The sequence below is a fragment of the Coenobita brevimanus genome, chromosome 108 (genome assembly GCF_032717465.1).
Source record: "Coenobita brevimanus isolate Jiangsu-jjx chromosome 108, ASM3271746v2, whole genome shotgun sequence".
NCBI classification, from domain to species: domain Eukaryota; kingdom Metazoa; phylum Arthropoda; class Malacostraca; order Decapoda; family Coenobitidae; genus Coenobita; species Coenobita brevimanus.
In genome coordinates this window covers 4,088,016-4,111,477 of record NC_137061.1, presented here as the reverse complement: position 1 = coordinate 4,111,477, position 23,462 = coordinate 4,088,016, and the positions used below count along the sequence as shown (strand labels likewise).

General features: G+C 42.4%; 1 protein-coding gene across 1 annotated transcript in view; it reads right to left on the bottom strand.

The window, feature by feature from the left end:
* Window positions 1-16,311: 16,311 nt before the first annotated feature.
* Window positions 16,312-23,462, bottom strand: part of LOC145416909 (GS homeobox 1-like) — a 14,672-nt gene continuing 7,521 nt past the window's right edge. The window contains exons 2-4 of the mRNA XM_080285771.1: window positions 17,845-18,023; window positions 17,449-17,642; window positions 16,312-16,558 (exon numbers count right to left, since the gene is read on the bottom strand). Of these exons, the coding sequence (XP_080141897.1) occupies window positions 16,312-16,558; window positions 17,449-17,642; window positions 17,845-18,023 (620 nt within the window). The remainder of the gene's footprint in view (window positions 16,559-17,448; window positions 17,643-17,844; window positions 18,024-23,462) is intronic.

Sequence of the window (23,462 nt, the reverse complement as noted above, 5' to 3'; positions counted from 1 at the left end):
GCTCCCTCAGACGAAACTACTGTATAGGGGTTTTTCAAGTAAGGGAGCGTTTTTCGAACCGGAGGGGTTAGATATAGCCTTCAGTAACTCCATCAGTGTTAGGGATTATTCCATATGTAGTAATAATCGTCTGTAGTGGCAAGAATAACCAAAATAACAGGACTGAAGGGATTAATCACCACGTAATCCTCACATGACCACTAAATTTCTTTTTGTACGATGACATCTTTCTTTCCGTTTCGGTTCGTTTTTTGAAGGCTCCATCCTGCTTGCATGCGTCGGCCCTGGTCACTTAATGGCGGCTTTCCATGCAACTCGATCTCCGGCAGCTTCCCTGTTTAGTCCTTTATCCCTGTTGCCACACTTAATGACCACGTTCCAGGTCTTTTTCGGTCTGCCACTTGCTACCCTACCCCCAACATTAACAGTTCTCACCCTTTGCACCCAGTTATCATCCCCATCCTCTCCACATGCCCAAACCATCTCAATCTACCTCTCCTCATCACAACACCAATACACTCCAGTCCCATCCTACCTCTCAACTCTTCCATCGTAAACCTCGCCCCCTTCACCCCCAGGCCTCGCACTCAGGGACGCACTGCACATCCACCTAATCATTGCCACGTCCTTGTATTTTTATTTTTTGCTCACGCTAGAGAATTTGCATAGTTTGGGAGAGACGCTTAGACCTGAAAAGGTTAACAATACTCATCATTATCCCTTTTATTGCTCGAGGTCTCTCCTAAGCTAAATATCACCCTACGTTGACGTGAATGGAAAAAAAAAAAAAATCGGACTGAAAATAATACGGCCATTATCCCTTGGCTTTAGGTGGAGCTCTGACAAATCTTTTTTGGCGGGAAATGTTGTCTCTTGTACCGTAACTCCTGTACCGTAAGATCGATGGTATTTTGTTTTGAGATTTTGCCACTGAAACCTATCACAGTGGCAGCCACAACCGTATTCACCGTTCACAACCACAACCCACGTTACCACACCACCACCTCCCACTACCACCACCGCCACAGCAACACCACCGGCACAGCAACACCACCTAGCACCACCGCCACCACCACCACCACCACCAGGAGGTAGAGTTAATTCAGTGGGTTATGTGGGTTTATCAGCATGACGAGCCTCAGTAGCCGGTTTGGTCTGTGTGTTATCTCATCCTGACACACACACACACACACACACACACACACACACACACACACACACACACACACACACACACACACACACACACACACACACACACACACACACACACACACACACACACACACACACACACACACACACACACACACACACACACACACACACACACACACACACACACACACACACACACACACACACACACACACACACACACACACACACACACACACACACACACACACACACACACACACACACACACACACACACACACACACACACACACACACACACACACACACACACACACACACACACACACACACACACACACACACACACACAAACACACACACACACACACACACACACACACACACACACACACACACACACACACACACACACACACACACACACACACACACACACACACACACACACACACACACACGGACCCCCCCCCTTCTCTCACTGTCACTCTCTTGATGACATGTTAGGTATGTGTGCCTTTTATACCGGTACTCCCTCGTCAGAGAGAGAGAGAGAGAAAGAGAGAGAGAGAGAGAGAGAGAGGGGGTGGGGGAATATAATTTGGAGGACATTTTGAGGGACAACGAATGGAAGTGCCCTGAGAGAGAGAGAGAGAGAGAGAGAGAGAGAGAGAGGATCGTGGTACAAACATGATAGGATTTACACATTAACCTTCCCAATTCGTCCCTTACAGATTATAAAATACAAATGTGGGAACTCTTGCTGCTTCCAGACGATTTTATTCAGCTTACAGAAGACCTTATAATATTCTTCCCTACCTACAGACGATTTTATTTAGCTTATGAATGAATATTCTTTCTCCCATCCGACGGTTTTATTCCTCGTATCGTTCTCCCTGCTTGATAGACGATTTCATTCAGCCTACTAAGGGCCTAACTATTTTCCCTTTCATCAGACGGTTTTATTCAGCTTACAAAATGGCGCCTATCGGCCTCCCTACCTTCAGACGGTTTTATTCAGCTTACAATAGGCCTCGTGTCTTTCTCCCTACCTCCAGACGATTTTCCTCGGTTTATAAAAAGACCTCGCATCGTTCTCCTTACTTAAAAGACGATTTTATTAATTTATGTAAAAAAATGTAGTGTTCTCTGCTCAGGTGACGATTTTATCCATTTAAATAAAAAATCGTATCGTTCTCCCAGCTTAACAGACGATTTTATTCATCATACAGAGGGCCTCATAATATTCTCCATTTCTGACAGACGATTTCTTTCAGTTTACAAAGGGCCTCATATCGTCCTTCCCAACAGACGGTTTTATTCAGATCATGAAAAACCTCGTATAGTAGAGATTCCTCTGATTCTTGTTGCCTTCAGATGATTTCATTCAGCTCAGGAAAAATCTCGTCCTGGAAGGGTTAAGTAAGACCATTTTTAACCCCCCCTCCTTGAAAAGTGTCACGTAAAGAAAATCGTCTAGTTATTGTTTCCTCCTGACGATTTTACTCAGCCAGGAAAGAGGCTTCTGCATATCAAATCCCTCTGTGTTAAAAGGCATCTCCTAAGCTGAATAAAGTCGTCTATACTCGGTTTGTTATCACGTGGGGGAACTGGGTCACTCCTACAATAATACTAGGTCGTAGGTGCATGTAATTCGTTGAGCCTTGGGAATGAGGTTGAGTCTCCTTGGTTACTAGTCAAATTAACCTTCCAGTCTGACTATCCCTGGCTTGTCATCTGAGCAGGAAGGGTTTGGAAATCATCTTGTTCTTGCTACCACCAGACGATTTTATTAAGCACAGAAAACCCCTTTGTTATTGAAGGAGTTAATGAAGGTTGTTAACTATTAAGTTATCCAATTGAGTAAAACCGTAGAGAGAGAGAGAGAGAGAGAGAGAGAGAGAGAGAGAGAGGAACTAACAGTGGAATGGGCCACACACTCATCTACACACCATTCAAGCCCCCGGAATCCACACTCCACCCCACAAGAATAAAAAGCCTCTTAACCCCACGGCCATAGGGGTTATATTTCCGTCAGTTTGAGTAGACTTAGTGACACTTCTGTAGCGAGTTATTTAACCTTTTTGACATGAATATTCTTTTGTGTGCATTTTCTTTTTTTTTTTTAACAACTGAGCCCGTGGTGTGTATTTTATTTTATCTTTTTCACTTTTTGACGATTTTATTCAGCTTAGGATTAGCTTTTCGAACTTAAGGATTGAGATATAACTTCACTAAACCCCCTTAGTACGAGATACCTTTCCCCAGCTGAATAAAATCGTCCGCTAGGAACAAGAATAAACTGGAATGATTTCGCCAGGATTCGATTTTTTGTAGTATCACAGACGACGATGTTAACTATAGTCTTTTTTGTTTTCACCTAACGGAACTGGACCAGACGGACAACCAGACAATAAAGTCGTGGTTCATGAAATTCAATAATCCTTAGTTGTGGGGTAGAAATGGGTCCCCCTGCCTTACTAACAAAATCGTTCCTCTATTCTGACTACATCTGCGGCCATCCACTGAGCTGAAAGGGGTTAAGGTGCTTTATTTAACTGGAACAACGACCTATTACAGCAGCTGAAGGAGGTTAAGGTGCTTTATTTGGCTAGAACAACGACACCATTACCACTAGCAGAAATAAAGTAGTAAAGAAGTGCTAGATATCCGCGTAAACTGACAGGAAGGCGGTATCATGTCGAAAGCCTCACATATCTTTATTACCACCGCCCACCTTGTCCAGCCAAATCAGTTATCAATTTTTGGCAAGGGATTGATAAGCTGTTGTGTAGGACGTCGGGTTTATTAATTTTATCCCCGCTACTAGAAGACGATTTTTCTAGATTAACATCCAAGTAGTGGAGGGGTTGATGGGGGATTTAATGTAACCCCCTGCACTTCTCTCCTATAAGCTGTATAAAACCGTCTCGTCACCGAACATTCTATACTCTTTTTACTCCAGCTTGGCTTAAAATTGCCATCTCTCCGTCTTGAATGCTGAGTTGAAGCAAGGGATTACCACTGAAATATGATGCTAATCATGACGAAGTGCTAGGAAGTGAATGTAGAGCCACAGCACCGTCCTTTTCTGCCGCTAAGCTACGTGAAACAAGGTACGGTACTAAAGGACGAAAATCCGGGCCAAGGTAAATAAATAAATAATAAATAAAAGGGTTTCTCTTAAGAGGCAGAGTGGACGAGCGTGGACCACATAAGACGACTCAGTATGGACGTTTTCACATCTAGCGCCCGTATTCTCGTCGCCTATAAGGAAGCTCCCTAACACTTTTTCCTAAGCGATTTGTTTCGCTTATTGCACTTAACTGTCCTATTCTGTGTTTTAATAATCCTTCAAATATAGCCATACTCTGCATACAAAACGTACAAAAGGAAATTAACCAGCCATATCCAGAAATAAATCGCGAAGGAAGATGTGTTAGGGAGCTTCCATACCCGACGAGAATACGCACTTAGGACTAGCAATAATGTTGGGATAATAACTGAGTGCGCACTGTAATGTAATGTGGGATGCAGGCTAATTACACCAGTCACAGTTGCTCCATAAACTAACCTTCTTTATCACTGCTGACTGTAATATGAGATACAGACTGATAAATACAATACAGGCATTCTTATTACTCAAAATGCGACGCCATAACCTTAGCGCATTCAGTTTTAATAATAAGCGCCCCCATACTTGAAGGGTTACTGTGTTAAAGGGCATTATATTAGTTACCGTAATTAAGTGTTAAAAATTTGTGTATATTGTCGTAAATAAGAGTAGTGTAATATTTGACACTATGCTAAAGTCCTTTTAGCAGTAGTAGTAGTAGTAGTAGTTGTTGGTGGTGGTGGTGGAGGTGGTGGTAGTAATGGTGGTGAAACTTTACTATAATGTGAACACATTAAATCAAAATTTCGAATTGGGGCCCACTGGGAGGACCATGGCCCCCTTTGCCCCCACCACCAGCAGCAGCAGCAGCAGCAATGGTGGTGGTAGTTGCCGAAGTAGTAATTGGGGATGTTCTGGGAGTTGATATTGTGAGAAAAAGAAAACTAAGCTATGTATTCCTAGATCAGATAAGTTAAAATATATATGTTATAGTTGTGGCACAATATGTATATATTATATAGGAAATTAGACACCAAATAACTATGATTGGCTCGTAAATAGAACAAAGCCGTTGTCAAAGATAGCGTTGTTTCCGCTAGAATTAGACATTGCAATCACTGCATCTTAGCGTCCGTTTTTAAACGTTAAGCGGGAAGAAATCTGGTGTAATAAACAATTTTTACATATCTTTAACATAATTCTTGAGATAAGCACTTTTGTTGCGATTTTTTATTTTTTTAAGGTTTATGTATTTAGTGAATGTAGCTTTTCTATAGCAAGTTTAGCAATATTTGTGACTGGCAACTTTGCAACGCAAGGCATTGTGGGAGCAGAGTGTATGTTGGTTTTGTTGTGTACATGTGTGGATGAATTATTTATCTTCTTACGGCGTTATTGCTAGTTAATTAAGGTAAGTTTACTCTGTGCATTTACATGAATATGTGTAGCTAATTTTGGGAAGGAGAAATTGTAGATAAACTTTATAAATTTGTATATAGACAAGAATATAAACAATCACCTGATACAGATTGTCGGAACGGAGCGTACCACGTCTCGCAACAACTGCATAACAAAAGACAACGGCAGTCAAGTGGTATTACCCAATATCCTATTGGAATGAAGTGTTAACAGGATCCTTTGTTATTTTTTAATAGATTAGCATATATAATGGGCGTTTTTAAAATGTTTGTTTTTATAAATACGTAAATAGGATCCTCAATATTTGTACGTCATACTGTGTCCATATAGATTTTACGAAATATGAAGTATTTTGATTTAATCGTAGAGCATTCTTTTGCCAACTTGTATCATATTTTAATGGATGACATGTCTGATGTATATTTAGATTTGCTTTGCATTTATGATCGCTCAAACTCCGTCCCATAACGCCACATGATTAAAGAACGCCCTTAACACACGATACTGTTTTAGCGCAGGTGTTACGCAGTGCACATTTTAGTTTGGAAGCTTTGAGATTTGGTTATAATCATCGGGGGGTCTGGGGGTCGAAGTCCTCCTGTTAGGTTTCAGTTCGTCTTCAGTTTGACCTCCACTGCAATGTAAGCTTTTTAGTTTGTGTACACTGGCGTTTGTTTGGTTCACTGACTTTATGTTCAGTCGGCGGGAGCAGCAGTAAACAAGCGTGGTGTTCAGGGTGTTTTCTTTCACATCGCTGTGTTGAATCTCTGCGTAACTGTTTTGTTTTACCGAATCACACAAATATCTGAGAGGAAAAAGAAACTAACATAAACAGCAAACACATACAGTGTTTCAGTCATTAATTAGCGTTCATATAACTGCAGGTGATATTGAAATCTGAGAATCTTTTGAACCATGCATTTGTAATTAAGCCAATTGTAACTGAAATTGTTATTGACCTCATGTAGTGTAACTGGAGGGAACAATCTTACTGGCTTCTGGCCTTTGGTTCCTTCTTCCTTGCATAAATAATAATAATAATAATAATAATAATCCAAGCCTGTCGTCTGTAGTTCAGAAATTCGTCACCAAAACAACAGTGGAGGTATTTTTGGTCCACTGCTCTGGGGACTCCAAAGCTGAGTGTTTACTTACTGTACTTATTCTACATTGTTCACTTTAACTATATTTACTCATAGGCTACTTGACCTAAAATTACCATCTCCTTTTACTCCAACTTGATCTAAAATTACCATATCCATCTTGAATGCTGAGTTGTATAAGTAAATTTAGAGCAGAATATTATACCAGTCACGAAGAAGTGCTATGGAAAGAATGAACAGCGGTAGTTTTTTTTTCTTTTTGCCAGAGCTACGTGAAATAAGCAACAACAACAACAACAAAACTCGTATAATTGTTGTCTCTCCATCTTGAATGCTGGGCTGTAAGAAGAGATTAATAGAATATGGTACTAGTCACGAAGAAGTGCTACGAAGTGGTGCAGGTCTATAGCATTGTCTTAAGCTATAGCCACACACGCAGGCGATTGTCGTGATGATCATCATTTGTGGACTAGCATCAGTTCGTAGCATCGTAGTCAAAACCCCACTCACGATGATTGTCGTTAATGCTTGGAGTTAGGAGAGGCATCAGGGCGCCAGTCGTGTGTGTGTGTGTGTGTGTGTGTGTATGGAGGCATGAGAGCACAAGTGAGTTCTCAGTTCCCGTAGAAGTGGCGATGGACAGTTTCTACACGCAGACGACTGGCGCGGACCGTCACTACACGCAGACCACTGGCGCCAATGATGCCAGTCCTTCTGTCCTCACGTGGAATTATTATCAGACGCAGTTCCATGAGGTGGTGTCATTCCTCCAGACGACAGGACTGGAGGGCCCCACACACGGTGAGGATTGGCCTGTTGACGCCAATCGTCATAAAATCGTCACGCAAGTCGCCTGCGTATGTGGCTAGCATTATTCCGCCACTGAGCAAAGGGGAATGGGCTGCAAAAACGACGAAAATCTCCGCCTAGTTTAAGTAAATGTAACAAGAGTACGGAAAAAGATCAGCACAGGAAGATGGTCAGGAGTTGCGTGTTGGGAGCATTACTGTTTTTCTTCTAACTTCACCTATAGTTGCCAGCTCTCCATCTTGAATGCTGAGTCGTAACACCAGATAAACACTGGAATGCGCTGCTAGTCATGAAGAAGTGCCATGGGAAGATGTAGCACCGTAGCCCTGTCTTTTTCTGCCAGTGAGCTACGTGAACTAAGCTGCAAGAGGACGAAAATCAGAGCCAAGTTACGGTGAAAGAAGTATAGTGAAAAGGGACCTCACAGATCTCCCAATTACCAGCTCCCCATCCACCTTGGGAGTACCGCCCTGTTCGATTGGTGCTACACTCTCCTCCCTACGAAATCTTGTCATGGGCCCGAGGCTTTATTCTCGTAGCCTATTCTCGTCGATTACGGAAGCTCCCTAACACCTCTTAGCGATTTATTTTTGGATATGGCTGGTTAATATCGTTTTGTACGTTAATAAATGCAGAGTTGCGCGATATTAGAAGGATTTATGTAATTCAGTTGGACGGCAAGGGGTAATGAACAAATAAATCGCTTGGGAGAAGGTGTTAGGGAGCTTCTTTAACCATCGAGATGCGGGCCATAGTCACCTGCGCGTGGTCTGGAATGTAATAAGCAAAATAAGTCGCTCAGGAAGAGGTGTTAGGGAGCTTCCTTAACCAACGAGAAGGGCCATAGTCAGTTCCGCGAAGTCCGGATTGAGAGCCTGGTCAGCGATCGTCAGCACTCGTCAGCACCTGTAAACAATGACCTGTAGACAAGGGACCTGTTTTACTCCTGACATTTTTAGCGTCGTTCATCTTAGGACTGATATTTTGTGGGGAAGAGGTCAGGGAAGCAGAGTTCCTTGTTGTACTCCATATTTGACCCACGTTTTAAGTTTGATCCTCTCTCTCTCTCTCTCTCTCTCTCTCTCTCTCTCTCCCCCCTAAGCTGAGTGAAATCGTCTGATGGTCGAGGGAATAAAAGAGAAGTCACTATATAAAGAGAATTAAATCTAGAGAAGGTAATAAAAAAGTCAATGCTTTATTCGTTTATTTGTTTATTTATTTACTTTGTTTACCAGGTGGCGCGATTCGTGGTTCATCACAGACCCCTCCACTACATCTCCCCTCCCCTCCATCCTCTCCCCTCCTTCCCCCTCCCCTCCATCCTCTCCCCTCCCCTCCATCCTCTCCCCTCCTTCCCCCTCCCCTCCATCCTCTCCCCTCCTTCCCCCTCCCCACACTACTCTTGTGTTTCCCTCCTCTCCTGTCACTTCCCCTCCCAGTCCTTCCCAGTACCCTTTCCTCCCTTCCCTCTCTTTTCCTCCCTTCCACATCCTTTTTAGTCTCTTCTCTCCCCCTACTTTACCACTCTCCCTTTCTCTTCCATCTCTTCGCAACTCTCTCCCTTTCCCTCCTCTCTCTCTTCTTTTCCCTCCTACCCTTCTCCCCCCCTCTCCTTTCACCTCCTTCCTTCCCCTCTCTCAGTTTTCCCCTTTCTTCCCTTCACTCCATTCTCTCCTTTTCTGTTTCACCTTTCCACTCCCCTCTCTCCTTTCATTCCCTCCTTCCCTTATACCTCCTCCTCTCTTCCCCTCCCTCCCCTCCTCTCTCTCCTTTCACCTCCTCCTTTCCCCCTCCCTCCCCTCCTCTCTTTCCTTTACCTCCTTCCTTCCCGACTTCTTTCCCCCCTATCCTTCTTCTCTTCCTTCTTCCCCTCTCCCCCTTCCTCCCCTCCCGTCTTCCCCTCCCTCCCCTACTCTCTCTTCTTTCACCTCCTCCCTTCCCTCTCCCCCTCCTCGATAATCCCCCTCCCTAATCCTAATTTACAGGACACATCGCCTCCCTGGTAAACAAGCCTGACTAGAACACAATACCGCCAAAACATTCACTCACAAATCTCCTACTATCACAAAAAGGCATAATGGGATAAGGCTCACAGGGATTAGGGAGGCTAGGACGGACGCTGAAGGCTGCTGAGTCTCCTGAGTATACTTCTGCTGTTTAGTATACCGGGCGTGGTTAGTATGCTGTACGGTACCCTTTTCACTCTAACTTGGTCAGAAATTGCCATCTCCGCATCTTGAATCCGGAGTTGTAACAGTACATTAAAATATGATGCTGTACTCTTTTCACTCTAACTTGGCCTAAAATTGCCATCTCCGCATCTTGAATGCTGAGTTGTAACACTAGATTAAAATATGATGCTATATTCTTTTCACTCTAACTTGGCCTAAAATTGCCATCTCACCATCTTGAATGCTGAGTTGAACCAATAGAATAACACGAGAATATGATGCCTGTCACGAAGAAGTGCGATGTAGATATGACCATTTCCGGAACACGTAACTCCAACAGGCTATTTCCGGAACACGTATCTTCACTATTTCCGGAACACGTATCTTCACTATTTCCGGAACACGTAACTCCACAATTTCCGGCACACGTATCTTATTTCCGGAACACGTAACTTCACTGTTTGCGGAACAGGTATAGTCACTATTTCCGGAACACGTATCATCACTATTTCCGGAACACATATTTTCAGTACTTCCGGAACACGTATTTTCACTATTTCCGGAACACGTCTCTTATGTATGCATGTATGTATGTATCTTCCCTATTTCCGCAATTATCTCCACTATTTCCGGAACACGTATCATCACTATTTCCCACCGAGACCATACAGACCCCACCATCCCACAATGACCCTCGTCCATGGCAGCGATTAAGGCGTGTGTTTGTACTTTGGTAAGGGAATCACAAGAATTATCATCACTTCCCTGTTGTCACGAACGGTGTACATAACAGATTATTATTATTATCATTATTATTATTATTATTATTATTATTTGACATGCCACATATTTATGCTCTCTACTGCACTCCACAATTGGCCATTTTCGAGTTTTGGGTTACGTTAGAAGGGGGAGGGGGATTGAAAATATCGACATTGATAAATTTCGTAGTATCAGAACAGATTTCCTTTTCAGTAGATAAATATCGTGTGAAAATAACTGACATAATATCAAGTACTCTATGTGCCTCGATTTAGCCTTAAATAAAGACACTAATAAGCAATTTTTAAAACTGTTAAAGATGGACGGTCTTCGATTATGTACTTTCATTATTCACGGCAAAATCAAAACGTAAAACTGTCCAGCAAGTAAATAATATTATGCCAAACCTGTTTTTACATGATAGTTTTCTGTTTTAAACTCAATTTCTGTAAATACTATGAAAATTATCAGTGTCAATATTTCCAACTTACCTTTACCCCGTCTCACAAGTGGCCGGTCCCGTATGCCTGGTTACTACTGTGGGATGAGGCTGGTGTGGCGACGATGTGAGAAGAGTGGCTTTGTAGTTCATCATTCTTATTATTTGTGTTTGGGAACGATTGTAAAGCACCTGGATATTTCACATTTTTTCACGGTAATTTTGGCAGCTCACGATCGCTCAAACCGAGATCTCACTTATATGGGTTTTACAATTTGCATCAATAGTTCGTTTAACGTCGTGTGTTTCAAGTTCTTCACATTTTTATTCACACATACTACCATAGGAGTTGTTTTTCTGCAGGAAAGATAAGGAAAGGAGGATGCAGGATCTTACTGTTATTCCTGCAAAACGGAATCTTACTGCCATCCATCAGCCAATCCTATTTACCCCGATATAAACAGGGGCTTTGGGCCTGGCGACATTTAAGGCATGTGTTACCAGCCTCTCTGGCCCCTGAGTGGCATTATGTGAGCAGTAAACCCCAACCGCCCATCAGATAGAAATCCGTACAGACACCATCGAGGTGGAGTGCCGTAACTCACAAGACCACTTGGCGATTTACGAAAGAAAAATATTCGTAAGTTATTTCCTGAATCTTAAGGCTAGTCACTTAGAGTGTCATATTGGACGAATCCCATTAACGAAATAAGGAGTGTTATTTTTTTCTGATATACCCCTTATACTCTAACTTGGCCTAGACTTGCCATCTTGAATGCTGAGCTGTAACAGTAGATTAACAATAGAATATGGTGCTAGTAATGAAGAAGTGCAATGAGAAAGGTGTGGAGCTGTATTACTGTCATTTTCCTCGAGTAGCCCCAGTCATGAAGAAGTGCTGTGAAAAGTGCATATAGCTGTCCAGGTAATTTCCCACTAATGAGCTATGTGAAGTAAGCAACGTGAGGACAAAAATCGAGGCCAAGTCGGAGTAAAACACGTATGATACAGGTATGTAATTAATTTCAGGGAACACTTATTGAAGTCTTAACCCATTCTGAACAAGATCATTATATCGGTGGTAAATTTCGCTTATCTCCCGGCGATTTTATTCAAGGAGAGGCTTTTCTTAATGAACTTCTTAGCTATAGCCCTCATTAACCCCTTCATTACCAACAGCACCCCCCAAAGTAACACATATCTTCTAATATGCCTTTTTCACTGTAACTTGGCCCAGATTTGTGTTCTTTTGCGGCCTGTTTCTCGGAGCTTATTGGTAGAAAAAGGCAGTGTTACATTTTTTAGAGCACTTCTTCGTGACTAGGAGGAATTTCCAGTGCTAATCCCTTGCTTCTTCGCATTTCAGATGGAGAGATGGCAGTTTTAGAATTTTGCCTTATTGCAGTTTATTTCACGTAGTTTATTGACAGGAAAAAAGACTTATGGGTCCTCTTCATTCCACTTCTTCGTGACTAGCATGAATTTCAGGTGTTAATCTCACGCTAGAACTTTGCATTTTGGATGGAAAAGAGGGCAATTTTGAGCCATGTTAGAGGAAAGGCGTAGAGTAGCGTAACAAAGCACGTCATTGCAGTGAAAGAATAATTTTTATAAGCTGTTGCAAGAGGCACAATCAGTCATATATATACGCAGTGCTATAGTCTTTTCACTCTAATTTTGCCTAAAATTGCCATCTCTCCATCCTGCATGTTGAGTTGTGACTATGAACACTGGGATATGCTGCTAGTCACAAAGAAGTGCTATGAAAAAAATAAAAAGCTGTAGTATTGTCTTTTTCTGCCATTGAGCAACGTGACATTAGCCACAAAGGGACGAAAATCTGGGCCAAGTTAAAGTGAAAAGAGTATACCATGATATATAGGCTACTTACACACTACTAACATATTACATACTTACAGGCCACTACAGTACATTATTTACACTCTACTACTTACACAGACTACTAAAGTATTTACAAATGTGCTCTTGGCCCGTATTCTTGTCGTGTATGGTAAGAAAGCTCCCTAACACATTTTCCTAAGCGATTTATTTTTCATTAGCTACACCTTGCTGTCCTCCTGTGTTATATAAATCTCTCCAATATCGCACACATAAATGAATGACGTACAAAATTATATTAACCACCCTTATCCAAAAATAAATCGCTGAGGTAGAAGTGTTAGGAAGCTTCCTTAACCGACGAGAGTACAGGCGTAAGGAAGTTCCCTAACACATTTTCCTAAGCGATTTATTTTATTCATTACACCATGCTGCCCTCGCCTGTCTTCCATAAATCCTTCCAATATCGCCATACCCTGCATAGATAGTGTACAAAAGGATATTAACCACCCTTATCCAAAAATAAATCGCTAAGGAAGAGGTGTTAGGGAGCTTCCTTGACCAACGAGAATAGGGGCCCTTGTCATAGTCCTTAACCTCATCCCCTCGAGGTTCTTGAATTCTTGCTCTCTCCAGACGATTTTCGTCAGCGCTGGAGTTACTTTTCGAACTGAAGGGGTTAGATATCGCCTCCCTTAACCCCGTCACTACCAGGGAGACGCCTTGAAACTGAATGAAATCGTCTGTCTGGAGGTGAAATATAGAACAGGTCTTGGTGGTGTAGAGACAGACCCCTTCACAAACCCCTTCTATTCAATCCTCAGTCTCTGTTTTAATCTTGCTCGACCAGACGATTTTACTAAGTTTAAGGAAAAAAAAAACATAGTGAAGAGGTTAATGAAGGCTTTATCCAACCCCTCCAGTTCCAAAAATCTGGTTGAAAAAAAAAAAAAACTCGAGATAGTACAAATACACTACTAAACACGTCCTAGGGTTGAAGGGGTTGATATAGGCGGCGTGAGGTATACCCAGACAATTTAAAAGTGACGTGAGTTTACAATAAGAAATAAAGTGATATGAATTTACAGTAAAAAATAGTGACATGAGTTTGCAGTACAAATATAAAATGACGTGAGTTTACGATAAAAGTAGTGACATGAGTTTACAATAAAAATGAAGTGACGAGTTTGCAATAAAAAGAGTGACGTGAGTTTACAATGAAATTAAAGTGACGAGTTTACAATAAAAAATAAAGTGACGAATATACAATGAGAAATAAAGTGACATGAGTTTACGGTAAAAGAATAAATAAGTTTGTGTGTTACGTCGATTCACAGAAAAGGATAGAAGGAAGCTCCCAAACACCTCTTCGTAAGCGATTTATTTTGCTTATTACACCTTACTGTCCTATTCTGTGTTATACGAATTCTTCCAGTATCGCCATACTCTGCATAAATAGGGTAGAGGTTGATTTTTAGCCAGCCGTATAAAAAAAAAAAAATCGCTAAGGAAGAGGTGCTAGGGATCCTCCTTACGCTACGAGAACTCGGGCATTGGTATTGTGCTGTTGTTGTTGTTTTCTTATTGAAGTTATTGTTCTTGTTGATATTGTAGTTATTGTACTTGTGGCTGTGAACCCGGTGAACTATTGGCTGAAATTACCCTCTTCCTGCAACCCACCATCTTCCTTTCGGGGGATAGGGAGGGAGTTGAGGGACTTTCGTATACTCGGGCAGTGGAATCACCCGTTTATATAGGTGCCACCACGTGAAGGCGCCCATCACCACTTGAGGCAAAATTCACAGAGACAGGCACATAAACCCCCTTCATCTTAAAAACCGTCTTATTAATCTTGCCACCGAGACGATTCCCAGTGAGATTTTGCAAGATTAGATGCAGCCTGCCTCAGCTGACCCATTGATTTCTGTTTGTCTCCTTTAAGCTGAGTAAAATCGTCTGGAAGCAGCAAGAACACAGGCAACAAAATCCCCCTTCATCTTAAAAACCATCATATTAATCTTGGTACCTAGACGATTTCCAGAGAGAGTTTTCAGGATAACATGCAGCCTTCCTCAACCGACTCCTTGGTTTCTATTTATTTCTCCTTTAAGCTGAGTAAAATCGTCTGGCAGGAGCAAGAGTATAGGACGGTCCATATATTGCGCTGCACCAGAAACTCGTGTGTGTGTCGCGGGGACGGCTCAGTCTGCTGGTGTGGGCGTGGGTATGGCAGTGGGAGTAGGACGTGACTAAATGATACAGAAGACACTGATTACGTTGAGCCGTCCCCACAACACGCAAGAAATCCTCCCGGCGGAGTAGAAGAGAAGCGCTATTTGTGGACCACCCTGTGTAATAGCAAAATGCATGTGTCGTAGGGTCTGGAGTCGTATTCTAGGCGACGTAGGGGGCTTCGTAACACCTCTTCCATAGCGACTTAGTTTCCATCTTAACATATTCTTACATGATGTCTAGATAATTTTAATATTGACGCAGTTTCCCTCAGTAAAGAAGATTAAATACTGAAGATAATATGGAAAATAAATCGCTAGAGAAGAGGTGCTAGCTTCCCCCAGTATCAAACAGTGGAATACTGAAGATAACGTGGCAAATAAACCACTAAGGAAGGGGTGTTGCGAAATCCCTCAGACCACGTCAATTCACCTCTTAAATATACATACATAGGCACCGATAAGGCAAATAGTCACCAAATTCAACTCTGGTCCTCTCGTGAAAAAATATCGTAAAAGTATTCTAGAAGGCAAAGCTCTGGCCAATAATTCATCTGCTCGTTTATGCACATGGAGGGGGAGAAGGAGACCGAGGATGAGATGGAAGGATGGAGAGGTATATGAGGGATGGAGGTGTGAGTTGCAGAGAGGGCAGCTTGATGGTGAAGTACAGGGTGACATGGTGATTCGTCCATGGCCACCCCATCCGGGATTAAGGCCTCTGATTATAGGTAGACTAATAGACAGACAGATGGATAAGTAGATAGAGGGATGGATGGATAGATAAATAGATAGATAGACATCCATAAATAGATAGAATGATAGATAGACAGGTGCAGACAGACTGATAGACAGGTATTCATCAGGCCACAGGTATCCACAACACACACAGGTAGCATTTTTACGGTCACTATCAAAGCAAGACTCGTAAATTTCTCTTTCCCGTTTCTTCTTTTTTCTCTTCCGCCTTACGCAGTTCGCTTGTTTGTGTTCGCACTTCTGACCGATAAATATTCCCGTCGTCACTATTCTAACTCGATATTCTCACCGGTGTACTTGTTATAAATAAGCTGCGTCAAGATTTGTTCCTTGCCATCCTCTTCTGAATTAAGGCGTATGGGTATAGAGAGAGGCAAGGAATATTCTCACGTGAGTCCCTGTCACAGTTACACAACATTCATATTCTCACCGCTATTCCTGTCGTTTTGGGATTCTGGCAGTATTAGATACATAGGATATTCTCACCGCTGTCCCTGTCATGATTATACCACATCGATATTCTCATTACTATCCCTGTCACATTCGGATTCCACGTCTGAGCCGTATCTTCCCGCATCCAGTGCCGTGGTGGAGGGATTGCCTGCCGTGGTGGTGACAATATCCTGACTGGACTCCTCCGTGGCCCTCTGGTGGTGGTGGAAGGAAGCTGTGTCGTTCTTGCTGTGGCACATATCGTACTCTGGCTTGATGTGGTGTGGTGGTGGTGGTGGTGGAGGTTGTGGCGAGGTTCTGAGGGAGAAAAGGGGTTTAGTGATTAAATGGATAGTACTGTGTTAGGTTAGGTTAGGTTAGGTTAAGTTAGATTGGGTTAAGTTTGGCAATGTGGGGAGGATGGAAAGCGAGACACTAACGAGGAGAGTATATGCGAGTGAGGTGGAGGGGGGGGAGAGGGAGGGGGAGGCCGAGGATGAGATGGAGGGGTGGAGTGGAGAGGTATATGAGAAAGGGGGATGTGAGCTGGGAGCAGGGCAGTGAAGTGACATGGAGGCGATTTGTTTGTGGCCACCCCTTACGGGATTAAGGCGTCTGGCAATAGGTAGATAGTTAAGTTTGAAGTGGTTGGGAAGGTTTGTTTATGTTTTTCTAGGTAGTGTTAGGTTTGAATGGGTTGAGTTGAGTTTTGTCAAGTTTGGCTGGTTAGGTTAGGTTAAGTTTTAGGATGAGTGAATGAGCAGGGTTAGGTTGGGTTAGATTAGGTGGTTAGTGGAGAGAGTGTGCTAGGTTAGGTGGCGGGTGGGTTAGCTGATTAAAAGTGAGAAAGGGAAAAAAACAGATCCATAAGATACCAGTTATGGATGTTGAAATGAAGAAATCCCGTATTCTAGATGGCACTGGAGTTATAGCACTTCTTTCTTAGCGATTTTTGTTGCGTAATACATTTTTTAAATCTTCTACGTCACTGAGGCAAGTTATGACCATATTTTCAATATACAAGTAACGTAAAAGACGATGTGAAGATATAATATGTAAAACATAATAAAAAAGCGTGCTACGGAGCTTCCTATTTTACACACACACACACACACACACACACACACACACACACACACACACCAGAATAAAGTGACAGGCAAAAGTGGTGAAATACTAAGCAAACTTTCATCCCCCCGTGTACCCACCTGGAGTGGTCTTTGTCGGTCTGCTGATGGTCCTGCCCTGGGGTCTGGCTGTCGCACCGCTGTTCCCCGCCGCCCTGCTCACGTGCACGAGGTCTGGACGAGGTGCACGTACGCAGACACGAGCATTTGTCTCTGGTCTGCCCTCCCTCCTCCTTCTTGTATTTCACTCGGCGATTTTGGAACCAGATTTTTACCTGCAGGGAGAAGAGAAACGGAAAAATTATAGGAGTGGAATGCCTCTCTCTCTCTCTCTCTCTCTCTCTCTCTCTCTAACCTGCTTCTCTGACAGGTTGAGGTAGGTAGCAATCTCAGTCCTACGTACTCTCTCTCTCTCTCTCTCTCTCTCTCTCTCTCTCTCTCTCTCTCTCTCTCTCTCTCTCTCTCTCTCTCTCTCACCTGTTTCTCTGACAGGTTGAGGTAGGTAGCAATCTCGATCCTACGTAGTCTGCTCAGGTACATGTTGGCAGCGAATTCCCTCTCGAGTTCCAGCAGTTGTGTAGAGGTAAAGGCAGTGCGGATCCGCTTGCAGGAGGGGATGTCGTCAGTAGGGGAGGCCGAGCGGGGGCGGGTCACTCCTGAAGAGGGAGAAAAAGAGAAAATAGAGTTAAATTTGGTGACGAAAAACAGAAGCTTCAATCAAGGGACCTCGTGTGTGTGTGTGTGTGTGTGTGTGTGTGTGTGTGTGTGTGTGTGTGTGTGTGTTTAGCCTATTCTTGCTTTCTTGGGACGATTTTATTCATAGTCACTCCTGGAGAGAACTGGAAAGAGAAGGTTAAATCAGATGGTCATTTTTTCACTTTATGTATTTTATTTTTTTGCGAATTTTTACAGCGTCATTGAGCGGGTTATTCCTGTTGTGAAAGAAATACTGGCGAGAGAGAGAGAGAGAGAGAGAGATTCTGCGCCTTCTAGACGATTTTTATTAAACTTGGAAGGAGACAGGGAGGGTCACTCCTGATGGGGGAAAGAAAAGATAAGTTTAGTTTATCTATTCCAGTACCACCATCCACTCACCCGATATAGTGATACCTTCAGGTGATTCGAGACTGAGTGACAAAGTATATGGTTTCCAGTAATCAAATGAACTATTTACTACGTTGGGTGGTAACCATGTAATACAGAGTAGGTCTCTCTCTCTCTCTCTCTCTCTCTCTCTCTCTCTCTCTCTCTCTCACACACACACACACACACACACACACACACACACACACACACACACACACACACACACACACACACACACACACACACACACACACACACACACACACACACACACACACACACACACACACACACACTGATAACCCCAGCGATAGAACACGTAAAGGACGAGTTGCGGTCACCAGGAAAACACAACAACAGGCGTAGTGATTAATGGAGGACGGGAAGGAAAAAAAGGATGCATGCTGAAGGAACTCATTTGTCTGGCACTACTGTATATTTCTTTGTTTCTTTTCACTGTGAGGAGTATTAATGTTTGCAAGATAAAAGGAAATTCGTCGGCGTGTGTGTGTGTGTGTGTGTGTGTGTGTGTGTGTACAGAAAGGTCAGTTAATATTTTTTTTTGTGTGTGTGTCTTGTTAGGAATAATGTTTACAGAGAGAGTGTAGCCAATTATCAGCGCTTATACGTAGTGACAGATAGATAAATAGACATACAGATAGATAAATAGATAGATAGATATAGATATACTCGTAGCTATAGATCCCCAAAATGATGTGTTTATGATTAGTGATTTTAACCTCTTCAGCACAAAGACGTAATTTCGTTTTTTTCACGCTGCGTCCAGACAACGTTCTTCACATCAGCAGAGCAGCTTAGTCGTGAAGATTTGAACTGTGAAGGCGGGGAGTTCCGTGTTAAATAAAATCATTCGCTTGCTAAAATACGATACGAAATTCCTTATTCTCGGTACAAATGCTATCCTTGATTTTTTTTTTTTTTTTATGCAAGGAAGAAGGAACCAAAGGCCAGAACCCCAGAAATTGCTCCCTCCAAGAAAAAACAAAAACAAGATAACAGAGAGCTAAATTCAAGATCCGTACTCGTCTATCCTCTGTTAACTTCAGCTATACCCTTTTTACTCTAACCTGGCCCAAATTTTCTTTCCTTTGCAGCTTATGTCACGTAGCTCAGTGGTGGAAAAAGACAGTGCTGCCTTTCTACATCCTTTCCATAGCACTTCTTTGTGACTAGCATTATACTCCTATGTTAATCTATCCTCACAACTCAGCATTCAAGATGGAGAGATGGGAATTTTAGGCCAAGATAAAGTAACGAGTATAGGCGTGAAATTGTCATCTGTCTGTATATAATGCTTAGAGTAACGCTGGAATATAATGCTAATCACGAAGAAGTGCTGTGGAAAGGATGCAGGGCGGTAACATTGTCGTCCTCTGCCAGAGAGAGAGAGAGAGAGAGAGACTGACTTCAAACCAACATCCTTTCACTACCATAATTTGTTTTCATCTGAGGGAACTGCGTCACTCCTTTACTTTGAATGAGTCTCCTTGGTTACTAGTCATATCAACCCTCCAGTCTGACTACACCTGGCCATCAATTGAGCTGAAAGGGGTTGGGGTTTTTGTCAGGCGTGAGATGAATAACAAAATCTCAAAGTACCAAGATAATATTAATGGTAATGATGATGATAATAATAATAATAATAATAATAATTAGTGATAACCATGACAGGAACAGCAGCAGCGACAATAATAATAATAATAATAATAATAATAATAACCATAACAGGAACAACAGCGACAGTAACAATAATAAATGTAGTAGTAGTAGTAATTGTAGCATTAATAATAATAATAATAATAAAATAATAATAATAATAATAATAACAAAACGCCAAGCAAATCAAAATTATAGGAAACCTCCAAATTATATCAGTATGAAAAATGCATTAGTAATCGTCTCCATCAGGGAATATTATCGACGAAAATAATTAAAAAAAAATCCAAAAATGTTGATATTCTGAACGATACATTTTGAGGCAATTCCATTTCTCCCTGTTTTTTCACTGATCCTTTTATCATTTCTCGACGGGCTGTTCCATCCTTACCGATCATTCTCTCTCTCTCTCTCTCTCTCTCTCTCTCTCTCTCTCTGTCCCCGGCCAGAAGTGATTAATGATAGATAAGTGTTTTTAAGCGACGGGCTGTGAAATGACAGATAGTGATTGATATACAGATATATGAGGAGAGGCAGATCAAGTTGGACAAATGAGTCAAGGTGGACGTGTGGATGGAAAGAGGAATGTATGCCGGCAAGTTAGGCAGATAGATTGATAGATTGGTAGGTAGGTAGGGAGGTATGTATTTAGGTTGGTAGGTAGAAGGAAAGAGACATAGATAGATAGATAGATATAGGTAGATAAACAGATAGATAGACTGGCAGAGACAGACACACAGACAGAGAGACAGATTGCTGAAACTGCCATTGGCAGAGCACCTGCCATACCACTGAAATTTTGAGGGGTGAAAATATGGATATTTCTTAGTGCGATGTTTTTTCACTTCTCTGCTTTAGTTTTCACCGGCATGTATAGGTAGTCATTTGGCGAAAATTTTCGCGTCTCATTGCGATGCACAGGATGGGTTTAGGACGCTAAAAATTGTATTGCCAGCTGTCCCAGACGTTCCTGTTCAATTTGATTTAAAAAAAAAAAAAACGATTGTCGAAATCTGAAAAAATGGTGCCGGGGCCGGCCACTGGGTCCTGACGAATTCCGGACCCACGGCCAATGAGGGGTTTCAACCCGCCACCCAGCCCAGGGCCTTGGACCGATTTTGATGAAACACAACAGGCTTCCAGGGTTTATGGATATCTACCGTCTGATTTTGTCCAACACGATTGACGCAAAATTGTGACCTGTAGAGTGCAGACAGACAGACAGACAAACAGACGGACAGACATACAGACAGACATACAGACAAACAAACAGACAGACAAACATACGGGACTCACGAACATGCTTACCGAATCGAAAGATTCCGGCAAGCAGCAAACATATACAAAGATAGAGAGATGGATAGATATAATCAGACATATATAATTAAATTGTGACCTACCGATATACACAAAAATGCTGGTGAATGATAGGACAAATGAACGAAGTGCAAATAGATAGACATATTCGTGGATAGATAAATGGAAATATAATGTAGTAATTGTAGTGTTGTGTGGGGTTGTCCTTAGGTGACTCTACGCTGAGTGACAAGCCAAATGATCACCTGTAACTCATTCAGTCATTTTACGTTGGGTGGTGACCATAAAACAAAATGGTCCCTGGTGGTTTAGTGGGTTAAGGCGCTTCAGTCTAATAGTCCATATAAAGATTTAAGTTTGAGAGTTTGTTGGGGGTTACTGCGTACATGATGCCGCTCAGGGGCGAGTGAGGCTGATCTCCCTCACGTAGAATATTGCCAGTATAGCCTATCCCCGGGTCCCTACGCTCCTGATGAGAGAAAAAAGATTGGTTGATGGATGGTAATGGGACGAGAGAGAGAGAGAGAGAGAGAGAGAGAGAGAGAGGTATTTCACCAACAGATGCTACTGACACGAAACCTATTAGTCCCCTCTGACACACCTGTTGCTCTCTCTCTCTCTCTCTCTCTCTCTCTCTCTCTCTCTCTCTTGCCAAGTCGTTTCCAATCAGTCAGTCTCTCATTAAATGGAGACGGAAGTCAAAGACGGGGAGAGAGAGAGAGAGCGATAAACGTAAATAAAAGTGAGAGAGAGAGAGAGAGAGGGGGGGGAGCGGTAAACGTAAATAAAAGAGAAAGAGAGAGGGAGGGGGGTAGGGAGTGATAAACGTAAATAAAAATTGTGTGTGTGTGTGTGTGTGTGTGTGTGTGAGAGAGAGAGAGAGAGAGAGGACAGGTGGTCTCGGCGGTTGCCGTGTATCTTGTTAGAACCATTATCTCTCACTTCCTCCAGTTTTCCTTATTTGAGAGAGAAGAGAGAGAGAGAGAGAGAGAGAGAGAGAGAGAGAGTGTTTTTATTTGTGTGTGTGTGTGTGTGTGTGTGTGTGTGTGTGTGTGTGTGTCCAGTAGCAGGAATTTATCACAATTTAACGCATCACCCAAATAAAATATTACGTCTACTTTCATTTGACGGAACTGGCCCACTCCCTCACCTTGAACACTAAGTTGCTTCCATGAAATTCAATGAGTCGTGAGGTAAGAATGAGTCTCCTTGGTTACTAGTCAAATTAAGTCTAAACTTGGCCATTAACTGAGCCCAAAGGGGTTAGGGATCTTTGCCAAGTTAAAACAAACGTCCTATAGTTTGGTTTTTATTATTTTTTAACCTCCAGACGATGGCGATTTGTTTGTGGCCATCCCTTACGAAATTGAGGCACCTGGAAATAGATAGATAGATAGATAGATAGATGATTTTAAGTTGATCATCAGAAGCGACCTCCATTAACCCCTTCACTGCCTGGTCTCTCTCCCTAAGCTGAAAAAAAATCGTCTAAAGGACTGAAGAGGTTAAGAAGTTCCTCTCTCTCTCTCTCTCTCTCTCTCTCTCTCTCTCTCTCACACTATCTTTCGTTGGCCAAATAAATAGATACTCTGCTGGCCTAATGGACGCCTGTTCGAATCCCATCTGGGGCAGGGAACAGTTTAGGGATCTGAATAAAGTCAAAGCCAAGTTTACTGATCTACCATAAATCCTTTTGACACGTAAAAATACCCCCGCTAATACCAATACACCATTTCTTTGTGAGACAGCCCTAGCATGTACGGTATTCAATATGGACGGTGGGTGTTAGCGCCGAAGTGGTGACATGTGGATGTATATGATTCATAGGAGGACTGCCGGGCCTCAGGGAACGGGTTATTATTTTTCGCCAGAGAAGAAGAGTCTTGAAAAAAAAAAAAAAATCAACCCAGCGTCCAGCACAGGATATACATAATTGCTTCTGATATCTGTGCGCGTATCTTATGCATAAAAAGTCTACTGGTAATCAAACTATATTTACGCGTATGATTGGCGAA